This window comes from Oryctolagus cuniculus, chromosome 17, assembly GCF_964237555.1.
Source record: "Oryctolagus cuniculus chromosome 17, mOryCun1.1, whole genome shotgun sequence".
In the NCBI taxonomy this organism is placed as follows: Eukaryota; Metazoa; Chordata; class Mammalia; order Lagomorpha; family Leporidae; genus Oryctolagus; species Oryctolagus cuniculus.
In genome coordinates, this window is record NC_091448.1 from 47,193,069 (window position 1) to 47,211,643 (window position 18,575).

Here is an 18,575-nt window from a genome sequence, read left to right on the forward strand (position 1 = left end):
CTAACTCCATGCATCTATGTTTCCTTGTTAGTGCTGGCCCTTGTCAAAGTTTGGTTTAAATGTTCCAGCCAGAACAGGCGTTGTGGCGCAGCCACTGCCTGGGATGCCCACATCCCATACTGGAGGAGCCTGGTTTGAGTTCCATCTACTTCACTTCTGATCCAGCTTCTTGCTAGTGTGCACTCTGGGAAGGGGCAGATGATGGCTCGAGTATTTGGGTCCCTGCCACCCATATGACAGATCCGGAATGAGTTTCAGGCTTCTGGCTTTGGCCTGACCTATCCCCTGGATGAGGAGGCATTTGGAGGGTGAACCAGATGATGGAAGACCTCTCTCAGTCTTGCTCGATCTTTCAAATAAGATGGAAATAACAGTTTCCACTTATTTCACAGCTACTACCAGAACTGAAGAGAGGGCTCCTGTCTCAGCCTAAGGCTGACATGTAGCACATACGAAGGCAAGAGAGACAGCAGCACCTGAGGTGGTAGTGGTTTCTTACAGGAGAGTCCAAAGGGAAAGACCCTAAGGTCCAACCACCAGAGATCTTTCTTCTATAATCAACCTTGTAAGACCAAAGTATGTTATTTCAAGAATTACTATACTGGGGGCCAGCGCTGTGGCACAGTAAATAAAGCTACCGCCTGCATCGCTGGACATCCCCATATGGGCAATGTTTCAAGTCCCAGCTTCTCAACTGGTTGAAGCCAGCTCCCTGATGAACACACCTGGGAAAGCAGCAATAGATGGCCCCTGATTATAATTCCTGATCCTTATAATTAATGAGAATAAACATTTATTAAGTAATCAGCAACTAATGTGACTCACTATATAAATTATCTCATTTAATTCTCACAAAAGCGCTGAGCGAGGTAACATCAGCATCTTCATTATACAGATAAAGAAACTGAGGCCCAGGGTGGGCACACAGCCATGGTTCCAAATACTAATAGGATAAGGCTGTGACATGAACTCAGTTTGACACTAGATCCTGTGCTTCTAACCACATTCTCAGCTGTCTGCCTAGCCTCTTAGGCACGCACTCCTCCATTACCCAGGCGTTTACCTTTCACACATCTAATCCCCTGACCGCGACGTTTTCCCCCAAGGCCACTGCCTCTTACAGTCTCTAACTCGTCTCATCATCCAGGATCCTAATGGGCTCTAGCCCCCTTGACTCCTTTGCACCCAACCCCTTAACATCCCACAACGGCCTTCTGACAAAACTCTCGAATCTATGTGCTTTCTCCATCCCGTCACTGAGAACTTCAGTGCTTCTGTGAGAACACTAGCTCAGAACCGTCCTCATTTTCTCAAGACCTACCCAGACCCTCAATGCACCTGTCGGTCCCTCAGCTTCAACAATCCTCCCACTACTTCCTCAAGTCCACTATGCTCCCTGCAGGCCCAATCCCAGCCGAAGCAAAGCTGAAACATTCAAGATCCGATTTTGATTTCTAACTAAATACTCATGTCTATGCAGACTGCTCTCCTGCCAGGCCCAGATGTTTTCCTCTGCTTGCCCTTTACCCCTAGTAAACTGCCCTGCACATTCTGCTCCACGAATCATCACACCTCTCTGCTGGCCTTCAGCTGTCACTGGCTCCTTCTTCATTTATACATACTCAAGCCACTCTCTCTCAAAAATACCTGCCTTGACTTATGGCTCCCTCTAGGTGGCACCTAATGTTCTTACTCCAACCCGGCTGACTTCCTGCCATCCACACGCACTCACTTCTCATCAGGCCTCACTCAGTGCCATCTGGCTTCCATCCTCACTATTTCTGTAACAGCTCTTGCTAAGGTCACCAATGACGTCCTAACCGCCAAATCCAATGGATATATCTCAGCCCTTATCTAACCAAAATGCTCCTAGGCAACTGACACTGTTAAGCACCTACTCCAATTCCGGACATTCATTCCCGACAGCTGTGGCTCCAGTAACCCAGCACTCTCCTGGCAGTTCTGGCCACACTGCCCCTTGGCATTCCCCAGGGTTCCAAATACGTCCATCAGCCTTCCTCACTCCACACTCTTCCTGGGTGATCTCATCCACTCTTGAGCTTTCAATCTTCAACCTCACTGACTCCTAAATCTACATCTTCAGCCCAAACCTCTCCTCCAAGCTTCATGTTCCCACTTGTGCCTCCTGTAAGAATGTCCTTCAAGTTACCCAGTCGACCACTCTTCCTCATTTTGTTTCTCTCCCTTTCAGATTCGAACTCGGGCTTTTTATCAAATCTAAGAATCACCACTAAGAGGGTGGTAGAAAGATACAAGGGGCTTCAAAAAGTTTGTGGAATATTGCATTACCTTTTAAAAAGATTTTTCCATTTAGTCTTTATTAATTTGAAAGGCACACACAGAGAGGCCTGCCATGTACTAGTTCACTTCCCCAAATGCCTGCAACAGCCAAAGCTGAAACAGCTGAAGCCAGGAACTCAGATCTCAGTCTGGGTCTCCAAGGTGGGTGACAAGAACTCAAGGACTTGAGCCACCACTGCTGCCTCCCAGGGAACACAGCAGCAGGAAGCTGGAATCAGAAGCAGAGCCGGGACTTGAACCCAAACACTCAGATATGGGATAGTTGGTGTGTTAACTACTGTGTGAAATGTCCATCCCTCCACTGTTTTAATTTCATTGTTCTACGAGCTTTCTGAAGCTCCCTCATTTATGTGTGTGTGTGTGTATACAACGTACATACATGTGTGTCTATCTTGCAACTGGAAGACTATACAAATAAATGCCTGCTAGGTATGTCCATCTCAATGTTCTCAGGAACCTCAAATCTTACACATCCTGAACTAAATTATCTTCCCTCCCAAACCTGCTTTTCTTCCTGTTATCTTCCGAGCGGTGCACCAACTTCCACCTAGTCAGTCACTCACACCAAAAATGCCACTTCTTTCCCAACATCCCATAAAAGCAAATGTCTGATTTTTCCTGCTCCTTACTTACCAAACCTGCTCCCCCTCCTCACCTCTACTTTCACTGCTTTCACTTTCATCTGGCCTTCTGTAGAAGTCCCAAACCTGGCTACCATCCCATCTGTCTGGTTCCACCTGCCACACAGCTGTAAGAATGAACAACCTGGCCGCCGCTAACACCATCTCTGCCTCTTGCGTGCGAGCTCCAGCCAAAGAAGGGGAGTAAATAAGGAGGTCTTTATACCATGGCTCCTACAAAGCAGACTGCCCACAAATCGACTGGTGGTAAAGCACCCAGGAAGCAACTGGCTATAAAAGACACTCATGGGGCCAGTGCTGTGGCTCAGCGGGTTAACGCCCTGGCCTCAAGCGCTGGCATCCCATATGGGCACCGGTTCGAGACCCAGCTGCTCCACTTCCGATCCAGCTCTCTGCTGTGGCCTGGGAAAGCAGTAAAAGATGGCCCAAGTCCTTGGGCCCCTGCACCCATGTGGGAGACTCGGAGGAAGCTCCTAGCTCCTGGCTTCGGATCTGCACAGCTATGGCCACTGAGGCCTAATGGGGAGTGACCCATCGGATGGAAGACCTCTCTCTCTTTGCCTCTCCTCTCTGTAACTCTGACTTTCAAATAAATAAATAAATCTTTTTTTTTTTTTTAATTTTTTTGACAGGCAGAGTGGACAGTGAGAGAGAGAGACAGAGAGAAAGGTCTTCCTTTACCGTTGGTTCACCCTCCAATGGCCGCCAAGGCCGGCGCGCTATGGCCAGAGCACCACACTGATCCGATGTCAGGAGCCAGGTACTTATCCTGGTCTCCCATGGGGTGCAGGGCCCAAGCACTTGGGCCATCCTCCACTGCACTCCCTGGCCACAGCAGAGAGCTGGCCTGGAAGAGGGGCAACCGGGACAGAATTCAGTGCCCCGACCAGGACTAGAACCCGGTGTGCCAGCGCCGCAAGGCGGAGGATTAGCCTAGTGAGCCGCGGTGTTGGCCATAAATAAACCTTAAAAAAAAAGGGGGGGGGGGCTGGCGCAGTGGGTTAACGCCCTAGCCTGAAGCGCTGGCATCCCATATAGGCGCCGGTTCGAGACCTGGCTGCTCCACTTCCAATCCAGCTCTCTGCTATGGCCTGGGATAGTAGTAGAAGATGGCCTAAGTCCTGAGCCCCTGCACCCGCATGGAAGACCTGGAGGAAGCTCCTGGCTCCTGGCTTCGGGATCGGCTCAGCTCCTGCTGTTGCGGCCATCTAGGGAGTGAACCAGCGGATGGAAGACCTCTCTCTCTCTCTCTCTCTGCCTCTTCTCTCTCTGTGTAACTCTGACTTTCAAATAAATCTTTAAAAAAAAAAAAAAAAAAAAAGACACTCGCAGGAGTGCACTCTCTACTGGAAGGATGAAGAAGCCTCATTGCTAAAGGCCTGGTACCACGGCACTCCATGAAATTAGACGTTATCAGAAATCCACTGAGCTTCTGATTCACAAACTCCCCTTCCAGTGTCTGCTGTGAGAAACTGCTCAGTACTTCACAAGATCTGCTTCTAGAGCACAGCTACTGGTGCTTCACAGGAAGCAAGTGAGGCCTATCTATCTTGTTGGCCTTTTTGGAGACACCAATCTGTGTGCTATCCATGCCAAACGTGTAACAATTATGTCAACAGACATCCAGCTAGCACACCACATACTTGAGAATGTGTTTAAGAATCCACTATGGCCCAGTGCCATGGCTCACTAGGCTAATCCTCCGCCTGCGGCGCCGGTACCCCAGGTTCTAGTCCTGACTGGGGCACCAGATTCTGTCCCGGTTGCTCCTCTTCCAGTCCAGCTCTCTGCTGTGGCCCAGGAAAGCAGTGGAGGATGGCCCAAGTGCTTGGGCCCTGCACCTGCATGGGAGACCAGGAGGAAGCACCTGGCTCCTGGCTTCGGATTGGCGCAGCGCGCCAGCCACAGCAACCACTTGGGGGGTGAACTAATGGAAAAAGGAAGACCTTTCTCTCTGTCTCTCACTGTCTGTCTAACTCTGCCTGTCCAAAAAAAAAAAAAAAAAAAAAAAAAAAAAAAAAAAAGAATCCACTATGATGAGAAACATTTCATTCTCAAAAGTCTTTTTTTTTCCTCTTTGTCTTGCTATTGGTAGTTCTTTACAGCAGATTTTTTTCCCCATGGGGTCAAAAGGTACTTAAGTATATGAATGTGAGTGGAAAAATAGGGTACAGGGGCTAGCACTGCGATGTAGAAGGTTAAGCCTCTGCCTGCAGTGCCGGCATCCCATATGGGCATTGGTTCAAGTCCTGGCTACTCTACTTCCAATCCAGCTCCCTGTTAATGCGCCTGGGAAAGCAGTGAAGATGGCCCAAGTCCTTAGGCCCCTGCACTCACATGGGAGACCCAGAAGGAGCTCATGGTTCCTGGCTTCAGCGTGGCTCGGCCCTAGCTGTTGCGGCCATTTGGGAGATGGAAGATCTCGCTCTCTTTCCTTCTATTTCTAACTTTCAAATAAATTTTTAAAACCTTTAAAAAAAAATTAGGGGACAGAAATCGGGTACTGGCAGTTTTTCCATTTATATTTGTGTGTAGATATTTAATATAAATGAAGGGACTTAAAGCATTAATGCAAGTCAAAATGCTTTCAGTGAACTAATTTCAGCAGTTCAACTTCTATAACAATTATAAATAAATCTGTTAAATTTTTCTGTACAATACATTCAGATTTTTAAAAAGCAAATACATTTCGTATTGACAGTAACTAAATGTGTTTGTAGCATTTTTATCATACAGTAGATTCCATCCATTCTCTATACAGTTTCTGAGTTGTCCTACATGCAAGTACGTGTTTTAAATGTTGTCTGCTGTGCCATCCAAGTTTACAATTAAACTATTAAAAAAACCAATCTAACACAGAAATCTGACCAAGTGACCCCCAAGCCTAAGACCCTCCCAGGATCCAACGAGAGGTCTAACACTCTTCCTGGCCTAGCTCGTGCCTATTTCTCCAGCCTTATCTCCTCAGTCACAACTGCACCCTGACGCCCACAGAGCGGGACTCCGCGGTCACATTTCCACACTCGAGGCTAAAGCTGAAGCCTCCCTTCTCGCTCCATCACCCATTCCTTCTCTCAGCGAGCCCAGCGCTCATACAGGCTCCCCGGAACACACAGCTCTAACACCTCCCCACCTCACTGCAGCTCTCTACCTGTCTCACCAACTAGACAGTGCGCTCAGAGTGTGGGACTCTTACCCAGTTTAGACATGATGTGTGGAACACGGCAGCTATGGACAAGTGCTCTGTTAGGTAATTCCTGTTGTCTAACTTGGAAGGGTGGGAGCTACAAACAACTTAAAAAGACAAACTTTTTCTTTACATTACACTCCAAAAAATGTGTCATGAGGATTTTAGTGAAGAAATGCTAAAATAGACGCAGACTTAACAGAAGACTTACTAAAACATACAAAGCACTCTATATATACACATGCTATTTTAAAAGAGAGAGATCAGAAGTGTTACAGCTAAGAGTTATTCTAGAGGTCGGCATTGTGACACAACAGGTACAGTTAAAGTCCTGGCTGCTGTGCCTGGGAAAGCAGCAGCAGAAGGCCCAAGTCCCTGCTCCCACACGGGAGACCTAGAAGCAGTTCCTGGCTCCTGGTTTTGGCCTGGGCCATTGTGGCCCTCTGCACCTCACCAACAAACGGACGGGAATATCTCTCTTGCTCTCTTTCTGTAACTCTTTCGAATAAAATAAAATAAATTAAATTAAAAAAAAAACAAAACACCAAGTTATTCAGAGGGAACTAGACTTTAAGCCTCGTAAAAACTTAGGCATACTAGTGAGCAAATCCCCAGACTATTCTCTGAAGAACCCACTGCTCTCCAGTGGAAGCAAATGCAGGAAAGTAACCTGAGATATCTGGCTAGAACTGCTTTTTCACAGGTGTTCTGTTACTGGCCAGAGGATGAGCTCTATGACTTGGACACAAGATGCTGGGAAAATGCAAAAATGGCGCTTTTTGGTTTAAATTAAAAAATTCAAGTCTTAATATAGAATCATCACAACTGCACAGAATTCTCAGAAAGTACCTGAACTGACCTGACACCCTAAGCTAACATTCCGAAGAGCACAGATGCTAGTACACTGGACGAGCACTAGGAGGGAGAGTCAGTCGGTGAGGGAACTGAAAGGCATTCAGGATCAGCAGAGGACACGAGGGGAGCTGGGCTGAGGACTTGAACATACCTTGGTGAAGGTGGTGGAGCCAGAGGCCATCAGGATTTGACGCACACGGTTGTGGAAGCGCTGCATTGACTCATCATCCACCCGCAGGAAACACTGAGCTGTCCGCTCCTTAGTAACCTAAATCACAAGGTCAACGTTAACTTTTCTCTGGCAATGCCAGAGGAGCAAGGACCTACTCTGACCCCTAAGTCCTACCCACCCATACCTATGAAGCAAGGCTCACGGCACTAATCATGAAAAGCTAGGCCTGTGTTCCTCAGCCCCATTTACCCTGGAGACTCAGGGGACAATGCAATGTCACTCCTAGCCCCCTCCCATGCAGTACCTCATTCTGTAGGTTCCAGACTCCGTCCTTGTGGGTGAATTCCTCATAGCTGGTGCGACATTTAGGCAGGATGCGACACTCAAAGCCACACATGTTGAACAGCAGGTTGGGGTTGTCCTTACTGTACACGGACACGAAGCTGTTCTCCCACTGCACCGTAGTCACTGACCGTGGCAGACGGTTCTTGATGTCCCAGAACACTGCCCGACCCCTGCCAGCGGGGAACACATGGTCACCTCAGTTGGCTGGAAGAACTTCCCTTAGAAGCCCAGACAGATAATACCTCCACAAGGTGACATTCCTCCCACCTAGGACACCTCACCAACACCCTCCAACTGCTCTGTGTGTCCCTCAGGCTGTCCTCCCGGCTCCCACGGTCCCAATGCAAGACTCACAAGTTGACATCATGCTTCATCAGACGCATACGGGCATCTCGAGGCCAGCACTTCTTGTTATTATAGCCAACGATGTTTTCATTGTTAGGGTCAGGGTGCTCTGTCAGGTAACGCTGGATCAGGTCCCGAGCCTCGTCTGCTGTGAACCTACACCAGGCAGTACACTGTTGAGTTCCAAACACTGGGACCCCCTGAGACCTTCAGCTCCACACATGGAGAGACCCCCATCCCAGACTTCAGTCTATTTTAAGACCCCAACCCAGCACCAAGTCAACCAAGGTACAACAGCTACTTTCAAGAGGCAGGGCACATGCCTCAGCGCTCTGTGGGACTAAGAATCCAGGCAAGCCCTCACCTGAAGAAAATATGGATACGATCAATGTATCTGCAGAAGAGACGGATGGGGTGGGCAGCCTCAGTGGCGATGTCCTGGAAACTGAGAAAGTCATTTGGCATCTGAGGGGGCCCAGCCATCTCACTGGCTCGGTGCAAACCCAAAACAAGCAAATCCATGACCAAGCCATAGTACTGCACGATGAATGAGGCAAACTGCAGGCCTCTGATGATTCCATACGAATTTGTATGGTTCATGTCCTGCAAAGAAAGAATCGCAACACTTAACAGCCCGTCACTGTGTCCTAGCGTATCCAAAATCCAGGCTCTTTTGTTCTCCCCTCAGCAAATACTAGCTCTGTGGGCCAGACGACTCCCACTGGGCACACACTTCCTTGCCACTCTCCCCCAACACACCTTATAGTTGATGACAACGTTGTTCTTAGCTGTCATGTAGTCAGCTATGTTGTGGTCCACAATGAGTCGCAGAAGCCTATTAAGCAGTGTCAAGTCGATCTTCTCATACATCTTCTCGAAGCGCGATTCCAGCATGACGTTGCACTCGCCCTCACTGGTCTCCCAAACGTCCTGCAGGTTATTGATGCCTGAGGAGTAGGAAGGACCAGTTTCCAGTAGGTTAGAAACTCCCCGTCAGGTCTGCTGACCCAAGCAGCTACCACCACAACTTACAACCCAATCCCACCACCACGCCATTCATTCATCTAGATTGCCACGACAGCAGGACAGTCAGCTCGGCTCAGTTTCCTCACTACCACGCAGCAGTGGACTAAACCCTTGCTCAGATGGTGTTTTGAAACAGAGCTCTCTCTCTCTCTCTCACACACACACACACACACTCTCTCTCTCTCTCTTCCTCAGGAGAAACCCCAGATGTTTTACCTTGGCACCACTTGTAAACAAGCAGTGGAGGTGGTTCTGTGTCAGCAGGTTTGATCCAGGGTGGGAAGAGGCGGCGCTTGTCAGCTTCGTACCACAGGTACTGGTCCAGGTAGGCATCAGTGATCTTCTCCAGTGGCTCCACGTCATACACTGGCACCAGGTGGCTATACAGATCCATGAACTCAATGCCCACCTGTGGGACAAGGAAGCTGGCTCACACCAATCCACCCCCAGACAACCTGCCACCCTGGGGTGCCAACGATGAGCAGCACAGCCCACAACAAAACTTGGGAGGCATCTCACTCACTTCCTTAAAGGCTCTCTGGGTGAGGAGGTGACGCTTGATGCGGGACAATGCCTCATGGGGGTTGTCATAGGCTTGCTCGATCAAACCTAGCTCCTCCCTCTGAGACTGATTTAATCGAGACTTCACACTGAGAAAGCAACAAGAAGGGTGAGTGGGGAAACAAGAGAAAAATCAAACCCAAAAAGCAGTGAGGCCAATCCTTTCTTTGGACTGCCAATGAAGCTGTTCCCCTCCATCACCCTCTCAGCAGGAACCTACCTACCCCACTCACCTGTAGGCTTCCTTGAGACGCTCCAAGGCCAAGATGAGCAACTTGGTGTCATGCTTGTAGGAGAGTGGGGGGAATGGGATGGGCGAGAACCTCCGGCTTTCCAACCAATGCACGGTGGTGGTATACACTGCTACTGCTTCCTCTGCTGTGATGTAAGGCCCGTCCTGCAAGGCAGACAGGAAATTAACCTCCCACTGTAGCCCAATCCCTACAGGACAGGGAACGGTCCCAGCTCGGCAATCTGTCTTCCCACTCTCCCCCCTCCCCCGGCCCTACAGACTCTGCCCCACCTTCAGGTAGTTGTGCTGCCGCTCCTGTTCTGCCTTCAAGTAGAGTCGAGTGAGGCGGCCCAAGTTCTTTTTGCACACAGTCTTGTCCACAGTGGCCCCACGGCGGATCCGTTCTCGATTATAGTGGGCAGTGTTGGTCCACCAGTCAGCCTTGGCCTTCACATACCGAAGGATCATATTCTCTATGGGTGTTGGCAGCCCTGGCACCTGAAAAGTGCAAAAGGCACCAAGTAATGGGAGCAGGAGGGCCTCCCAAGGGCACCTGGGAGTAAAAATCTCAACCCCATGAAACAGATATGCCCAGCTCCTTGCGGGTGAAGACACCCACCTTCCAGGGAATGTTGGCCTTCCAGCAGCGCCAGGCCTCACTGAGGTGCTGCAGGATTGTCCGGGCCTTGTTCTGCTTGATCCCCTCAGGCATCATGTCCAGGATGTCATGCATCACCGCTGCCCGAAGCTCCAGGTCGAAGTGGGACTCCACCCGTTGCTTTGTTACTGTCTTTGCCACCCCCTTTGAGTGTCGGCCTAGAAGTAAAGGAGTGCCCCAAAGTGAGGAAATCAGTTAAATAAGAAAGCTTCCACATGCCCAACACAAGCAAAAAGGACAAGTTACCACAGAGTAATTCCCACTCCTATCAATGCATGATAGCCTCAAGGCCCTAGAGAACAGCTCAACAAGCAGAATATCAGAGTTCAGAATACTCATGAGAATGTGACTTAGAAGCAAGCCAGGAAGCAGGTGGGAAGGGCTTCTCGCACAAGGACAAAGAATGTGAAAGAAACACACGCTAGTACCCCCTAAAGCAGGACACAGACAAAACCACTCACCTTCAAACTGTCGGGCCAGAAGGTTGCCCAGCCATCGCTCCAGCAAAGGGGTAATGCCTCGCATGAAAAACAGCCAGACCCGCCAGCCAGCAGCCCAGAAGCCACAGCCAGGGCCCTTCCCCACAGGGCCCTGCGATTCCAAGTAGAAGACAAGAACATTAAGTTAGCAAGTCATTTATTCAGGCAAAACAAATATGGGCAGAAGTGGGGCAGGAGAGGCACACGCATGGCAGTGGAGGGGTAAAAACATCTAAAATACAGGGTTCATGAGAGATTTTGAAGATGATTTGGGATTTAAGGTAGGTTTTCAGGAGAGGAAGTACTGAGATTCACAGGTGAGGGCAATAATGACACACTCATAGTCTCTCAAAAGAGGACCCTGGGAAGGGCTGTGCACTAGCTGCACACATGAAGAAGGATCTGAAGCAGTCCGTCACTAAGGACAGGGTCTCACCGTGTTGAAGCGGTAATAGATGAGATGCTTTAGGTCCTTGCACATGCGAATCTGTCGCATCAGCTTGTATTTGTAGCGATACATGCCTGTCAGCTGCCCCACATGTGCAAATATGTACTGCAGTCCATCTGCCAGCTGCAACATGATTGCCCATTAGACTGCGCTCAAGCCAGCTCCACAGTCAGCGCAGGCTTCCCCAGCCTCCCCACCCGAGCAGGGGTCAGGGACACCGAAGGCTCACCTGGAAGGCATCCACATTGCCCAACCGATACTGCACATGACTGTCCACAACCAGCTTAGTTAAACGCAGAACTTCTCGACACAAATGGAAAGCATTCCCAAAACGAGATTTCTTTCTTTCCTAAGGATGCCAAGAACAGAAAGAACATCAACGGGGCCTGAAAATATGTCCTACCAAAGGGCCAGGGCAAAACGAGCAGTGCAGTCCTCAAGCCCAATGCACGCACCTTGGTCGTGAGCGTCTTGACAGGTTTGAGGTTGAAGTTGTAGTCCAGGTGCAGGTAGTTGAGGTTTTTACGGTGGATGAGAAGGTTGAGCATGTTGTAGCCCTGGCGGCAAACCTGTAGCCCCACCTCCACCCAGTCCAGTTTCGTGGACTGAAAGAATTTGGTAGCTTTGAAGGAACGGAACAAATACCTGGGAGTGGGAATTAAGGAGTGAGAGTGAGAGTTGGCCGACTGATTATCTCTGGAGTAGAAATCAGGAGGGACCCATGGGAAACTCACCTCTTCTTTTGGGCCTTAGGGGGCCGATGCTTCAGGGCATTTAGGACATAGTACTTCAGCAGCTTCTGGTAGGAGACCCGCACTTTCACAGGCTGCCCAGCAGGACAGTGCTCCCGATACCTGGGAAAACAAACCCACCCAAGTCTGCTCCACCTCTCCTGCCAGCCATTTGGAAAGGCTATATATGCCCACCTAACTGAATTCTTCTCTCCCATATGAGGGGGTCATCAAAAAGTTTATGGAAAAATATCTACGTTTGCATCAATATCAACATTTGTCTTAGAAAATTTCATTTGAAAGGCAATTACAGAGAGGTAGAGACAGAGAAAGAGTGTCTTCCATTGGCTAGTTCACTCCCCAGATGGCCGCAACAGCCAGGGCTGGGCCAGGCTGAAGCAAGGAGCTTCCTCTGGGTTCTCCACAGGAGTGCAGGGGCCCAAACACTTGGGTCATCTTCCGCTGCTTTCTCAGGTGAATTAATAAGGACTGGATTGGAAGTGGAGCAGCCAGACTTGAACCAGGGCCCACACAGGATGCTAGCACTGCAGGCTAGGGCTTTAACCTGCTGAGCCACAGCACTGCCCCCGATATCAACATTTTTATGCACCAAAATAAGCATATTTCTAAATTCCATTTTTCCACAAATCTTTTTTTTCCCGATACTTAATTTATTTGAAAGGCAGGGTGACAGACACAGGGAGAGACAGAGAGAAAGAGATCTTCCATCTGCTGGTTCAGTACCCAACTGAGAGTTGGATAGGAAGTGGAGCAGCTGGGACTCAAATTGGCACCCATATGGGATGGTGGCACTGCAGGCCACAGCTTAACCCACTGCACCACAACACTGGCTTTACACAAACTTTCTGAGGTACCCTCATACATCCACTCTCATCACCCTCACTCCACACAGAGCCTTACCAGTTCTTGACAAGGGGTATATCCAGGGCTCGGCGGGTGCGACCAGAGCGTAGGTTGAAGGGCCGCGGGGCCCAGAGCAGGGCAATGCCATTGGCTGTATTGTCTGTGTAGAGGGGTGTGTCTTTCAGGAAGGGCTCCACAAATTCTGGGAGCTCAAATTCTTCATCATCATCCGGCAACGGTTCCTGGCTCTGAAAAAACAACAGGAGTTCAGCTCTCACTACAGTGGGCACAGACTTGAGATAAGGGAAACTCTCTGGGGTGAGGCACAGTAGCCACATCTGCCATGGAAACTGGGCTGCCTGACAAGAAAGGTCCTAAAGGACCAGAGCAAAAGGGGCCAAGGGAGCAGAGAACAAGCCAAGGCCAAGCAGGCAAGCAACACTTCTCACTCCCAACTGGCTCACCACCAAAAGTCTCCCAGAGGAGCCCAACACCACAGGAGGTAAATACTGCAATCACTTCCTGCCCAAGCTCCAAAAAGTGGGCTTGGGGAAGAACCGTTCAGGTTAAGAACACGATGGAGGGGCCGGCGCTGTGACATAGCAGGTAAAGCCACCACCTGCAGTGCTAGCATCCCATACAGGTGCTGGTTCGAGTCCAGGCTGCTCCACTTCCGATCCAGCTCTCTGCTATTGCCTGGGAAAGCAGAAGACGGCCCAAGTGCTTAGGCCCCTGCACCCACATGGGAGACCCAGAAGCTCCTGGCTTCAGATCGGCACAGCTCCAGCCATTGTGGCCAATTGGGGAGTGAACCAAAAAATGAAAGATCTCTCTGCCTCTCTGTAACTCTTTCAAATAAAATAAATCTTTAAAAAAATAATCAGAACACAATAGAATACAGATCAACACTGAAAACACTGAGCCAAGTATACAAAGGCGACTGCCTATGAGTCAATGCATATGAAATGTCCAGGACAGGCAAATCTATACACTCAGTAAACAGAGGAGTAGTTGCCCAGGGCAAGGGGAGTTGGGGGGAATGGAAAGGAAACATTTCCTGGGGTGATAAAAATGTCCTAAGACTGGCTGCGGTGATAGACGTACAACTCTAAGAATAAACTAGACACCACTGAACTGTACACTTTGAATGAGGGACCAGCATGTCACTCACACGAAGAAGATTTACAACAATAAAAACACACTGGAATTATATAGAGAGCCCAAAAGAATAATGACTACCTACATGGATAATCAGAGAAACCAAGATTATATCAATAAGATTTTTTGAGTTTAATGTTGAGTTCTCAAATTAGCTTATAGCTCAATAGGATCAATGATAGAGAGCATGCCTCTTTTGAGTTTTTTTTTTCTTTTTTTACACTTATTTATTTATTTGAAAGGCAGAGTGACAGAGAGGGAGAGTTAGAGATCTCCCATCCTCAAATGCCTAAAACAGCCAGGCCTAGGTCAGGCTGAAGTCAGGGGCCAGGAACTTTATGTGGGTCTCCCACATGGGTGACAGGCCACCCACCATTCACTGCCTCCCAGATTAACAGGAAACTGGATCAGAAGAGTAGGTGGAACTAGAATCAGGCACTTCAATATGGGATAAAGGGGCACACCAAGTGGTAGCTTAACCTGCTGCACCACAACGCCAGCTCCTCTAGCTGAGAATATACTGAGTAACAATTCACTCCCGCCCCCAAGAAAGAAAAAACACACAATTCACCCAAGCTCAGGAAACTTCTCTGGGAAGAACCGAAGTCAGGTAACCCTTCTCACCTTGACCGAGTGTCTATGGGAGATTGGGTTGATCAAAGGATCAAAGTAGAAAGCTGGCAAATCAGGATCTTCCGTTTTGATGAATACAACATTAGGAGTGTGATACCTAAAAAGACAGCAAGTCAGCCAAAGTTCTCCTGCCTGTGCCAACCTAAATACCAGCTTTCTCCTTCCCAGCTGTGTCCCAGCTCTTACCAGGTGAGGTGGACATGATGTGGAAGATTGTTATACAAATAGGGAAAAGCAATCTTGTATTCAGTGCGAATCGGCTGCCGGATGATGATCTTGTTAATATCATTGAACTCATTCCAGTCCTCGTCCCTAGGGCACAGAAATCAAAGATGAGCAGACCAGCCTGGAAGTCACATTTACTCTTCAGGATCAACATTAAATTTCACTCAACCCAAGATGCTTAGTATCCCTAGTCTCTCCGACTTACTGTAGATTGATGTCTCGAACAAGAGGTTCAAATTTGGGGCCTCCAGGAATGGCCATATTGAGTGCCTTGGAGGTAAAGAAGGCCTTCAAATCAAACAGATAGAAATAGTTGTCATCCACCAAGTCTGTGAGGAGCTGATTGGCCAGGCGGTAGAGAGTGGACATCATGGGCAGTGTGAACTGCCAGCGCTGGTAGGTTGAGCCGTTCACATACCTAAGGAAAAGATAGAGGCCCACAGCAAGTAAACAGCCGGCCAAACTAGACCACTACAGTTCTCCTAGGACTCCTGTGTTTCTAGAATTGTCCCAGGAGTGGTAACTCCACCATCACTCACTTCCTACTATCCCTCAAAGGCTGGTGGTCATAGAACCAGTCCAACACAGGCGCATCCTCTTCCGGGTCCAGCTCTAGCTGAATAGCTTCCAGTGGCTCAACATCCAGAATGTTGTCAGCATAATCCAACGGCGGCTCCTCGTCATCAAAAGGGGGGAAACGCATCCTCTTGAAATGCCTCCTGTCTCTTTTTTCTCGACGCATCATGATCCACATTGACCTGGCAGACCAGAGTACCACAGTATAGCAAGTTCTACTCACTGCCTCCCGACCAGCATCACCACACGCACCGTGTGCCAGCCTCGCTTACCCCCACTGGGAGATGTAGACAGGCTCAATGACCCAGGGAATTTCATTGACGAAGGAAATGGCTCCAGTGATGTGGTACAGCACAGGCACATCCCGAATCTGCTCCCAAGGCATGGGCATGTTCTCCAGGAGCTTGAGGACAGCATGGGGCATGTACTTGAGGGCCCTGCCACATTGGGAAGAGATCATTAGCAACGACAAGGTATTCTGCTCCCTGTCCTATGTAGAGAACCATGCTACCTCAGTATCGTGTTCCACGGGCAATCTTCCCTGACAGTTTAGACTCCCGTCAGCACACAGCCCCCCCGACCAGGAATCCTGCCTCTCCCTCTCCTACTTCACCAGGTGCCTCTTTTCCTCCTCAACTTCACAGTCCCCCAGTTTAGGGGCATCAATCCCTTGAAATCAACAGCTACCCCTCTGCAGACAGCTCTGAAGCTCCCTCACAACCTATCTTCTCTCTACCTTCCCACAAACTATCAAATATTCACCATACTTTATTGTAACTGGTAGTCTCGTGTTGGCCACACCACCAGACTATAATGCTCCAGAAAAGTAGGAATCATTAGTACCTGTTCACTGCTATACCCCTGGCACCTAGCACAATCCACACACATCAAAATATTTTTTAAATAAATGAAACTTCCACAGTTAACATCTTTGTGTTCAAATGGAACAAAGATTAGCTGTGACTTTTCTATCTGTATTCACTCAGCTCAGGGACAGAGAAACATGAGGACAGAGGACTCAGGAGTTAACCACCCCAAATACAACAAGTCTGGTCACTGCGAAGTTACAGGCAGCCAGACTGTCCCACTCTGGACCTCAACTCGTTCAATAAAAGAAGCACCTTTTAATAGCACCAATAAGACAAATTAAGGGGCCAGCGCTGTGGCACAAAGAGGGTAAGCCGCAGACTGGCTACAGGCAGCTCATGTCAGAGTGCCAGTTTAATTCCTGGCTGCTGTTTCCAACTCAGCTCCTTGCTAACGATCCTGGGAAAGCAATGGAAGATGGCCCAGGTACATGGGGAACTGTCACCCACATAGGAGACCTGGAGAGAGGACCAAACACCAGCTGTTGCAGCCAGCTGGAAAATCTCTCTCCAGCTGATGCTCTGCATTTTAAATAAATAAATAAATCTTTTTTAAAACGACAAATTAAAGCACCAGTCTCAGATCAGGAAGAGGAATCTGGGCACTAAAGTGCATTAACTGGAATATCTGAAAATTACCAGTAAATCCTAGAAATGTTCTCCTGTCTCTCATAACCACCAAAATGGAGTCAACCAAGAGGACTCCCACCTCCAAATGTCAGAGCATCTCTCCAGGACAGCAACCTCCGTAGAGAGAAGAGAAGGCCAAACTCCAAACGAAATGATTTCAGGATAATCCTTACCCCAAGTAGACCCTTTTGTCATGGCGGAACTTCCTGTTGGTCATGTCCCCGTGGTCTCGGATGATCTTCCTGACATGTTCTGGGGGCATGTCCTCCTTCTGAGCGTCCACAAATCCAAACTTCCGCTTTTCTGCATAGCGCTTGGCCTGCAACTGCTGCCATTTTCGGGCTACAAAAGCACCCCGGTTTAAAGGGCTGAATGCACACTCTTAGCCTGATTACACCCCACCCCCTTGTCCTAGGGTAAGCTCCTGTTAGAGAAGACAAGTCTGGGGACAGCAGGGCACCCAGCGGGAAAGGGCGCCTCCCTTGCCATCTTCATCACCACATTTAACACTGCTTGATGTTTTTGTCACAGGTGTTCGAGGCTTTTATTGTCAAACTCCCTCATTGCAATTCAAATCCCATAATGGCAGACGTGTCTTCATTACTACTGTATTCCACCGGATCAGCGCCAGCTGATCCAGACGCTGCAAACTACCTCATTCGATTTTTTAAAAATACTAAGTGTCACTCATAAGGGAACTGACACCTAACGAACTGCCAAAATGGGAGGGGGGGGGATGTCAAACCCACTGGTGCGCACGCGCACACTCCACCCCGGCCACACACGCAAGCTCGCAACCCGAGCCGTCTCCAGGCCAGCGCGCGCCGCCGCACACCCGTTCCTCACCTTTCTCCTGCAGCTTCTCCTCCGACATGTAATCCGGCAGCGGGGCTAGAGGGCCGGGCACCGGGTTACCCGGCCCTCGGTAAGGAAATACTCCGGCCATGCCCGGAGACTCTGAGCAGCAGCGGGATGCAACAATTAATGAGCGACAAGGCCCGGACCCACAACAAGCGCAGCAGGAACGTTTCTGGAGACCCCGGCCTGTACCGCCACCTTGCTAAGGCTGCATCTAGCGCGGCCCGGCCCAGCCCCTCCGGCCGCTCAGCCCCACACCACCACGCCTCCCGCAGCCAGGCCCAGAACGCCCGCCACGCACCCCACAGCCCCTCACACGAACAACCGCTTTTGCAGTAGAGCAATGGCGGCAAGCATACGTCCGCTCCGCGTTCCTAACGCCGGGAAGTGCGCAACCCCATCTAGCAGTTGATCCAATGGGCGCTCAGTTTCTCAGATAGACTGACGAGCTCACCAATTACAGGTGGACATTGAGCCGGAGTAGGCGGGCCCATAGGCGGAAGGGATGCGAACGTGAAGGGGTGTGGTCGGGCTAGGTTCAAGTCCCGCCTCCCTAATCGCGAGGCTGCCTCGGGGCGTCGGGCGGATTTACGGTCTAAGCTGCTGGCGTCGCGGCGGGAGAGACCGAATCCGTCCAAGTTTTAATAAATCTGCCAGAATTGCACCCTCTGTGATTTTTCTCATAAATGGAGACCTTTGTCGATGCAGCCATTCATTTAATCGTTAGAGGGTCCACTGTGTAACGAGGCTTGAGGATATAGCA

The 18,575-nt window shown here is 49.5% G+C and overlaps 1 protein-coding gene across 2 annotated transcripts in view; it reads right to left on the reverse strand.

The window, feature by feature from the left end:
* Positions 1 to 18,198, reverse strand: part of PRPF8 (pre-mRNA processing factor 8) — a 36,030-nt gene extending 17,832 nt beyond the window's left edge. Inside the window, exons 1-24 of one of the 2 annotated variants that reach the window (XM_051824554.2) lie at positions 18,114 to 18,198; positions 17,801 to 17,911; positions 17,128 to 17,296; positions 15,731 to 15,895; positions 15,422 to 15,640; positions 15,088 to 15,300; positions 14,844 to 14,969; positions 14,649 to 14,754; positions 12,924 to 13,114; positions 12,006 to 12,125; positions 11,727 to 11,916; positions 11,501 to 11,620; positions 11,260 to 11,394; positions 10,806 to 10,935; positions 10,306 to 10,502; positions 9,978 to 10,184; positions 9,688 to 9,851; positions 9,417 to 9,543; positions 9,110 to 9,302; positions 8,627 to 8,814; positions 8,232 to 8,470; positions 7,877 to 8,023; positions 7,482 to 7,692; positions 7,157 to 7,273 (exon numbers count right to left, since the gene is read on the reverse strand). In XM_051824554.2, the coding sequence (XP_051680514.1) occupies positions 7,157 to 7,273; positions 7,482 to 7,692; positions 7,877 to 8,023; positions 8,232 to 8,470; positions 8,627 to 8,814; positions 9,110 to 9,302; positions 9,417 to 9,543; positions 9,688 to 9,851; positions 9,978 to 10,184; positions 10,306 to 10,502; positions 10,806 to 10,935; positions 11,260 to 11,394; positions 11,501 to 11,620; positions 11,727 to 11,916; positions 12,006 to 12,125; positions 12,924 to 13,114; positions 14,649 to 14,754; positions 14,844 to 14,969; positions 15,088 to 15,300; positions 15,422 to 15,640; positions 15,731 to 15,895; positions 17,128 to 17,296; positions 17,801 to 17,900 (3,774 nt within the window). In that variant the 5' untranslated portion in view covers positions 17,901 to 17,911; positions 18,114 to 18,198. Of the gene's footprint in view, positions 1 to 7,156; positions 7,274 to 7,481; positions 7,693 to 7,876; positions 8,024 to 8,231; positions 8,471 to 8,626; positions 8,815 to 9,109; positions 9,303 to 9,416; positions 9,544 to 9,687; positions 9,852 to 9,977; positions 10,185 to 10,305; positions 10,503 to 10,805; positions 10,936 to 11,259; positions 11,395 to 11,500; positions 11,621 to 11,726; positions 11,917 to 12,005; positions 12,126 to 12,923; positions 13,115 to 14,648; positions 14,755 to 14,843; positions 14,970 to 15,087; positions 15,301 to 15,421; positions 15,641 to 15,730; positions 15,896 to 17,127; positions 17,297 to 17,800; positions 18,035 to 18,113 lie in introns of those variants that run through there. The other variant, XM_070061183.1, reaches the window with a different exon arrangement.
* Between the last annotated feature and the right edge of the window lie 377 nt (positions 18,199 to 18,575).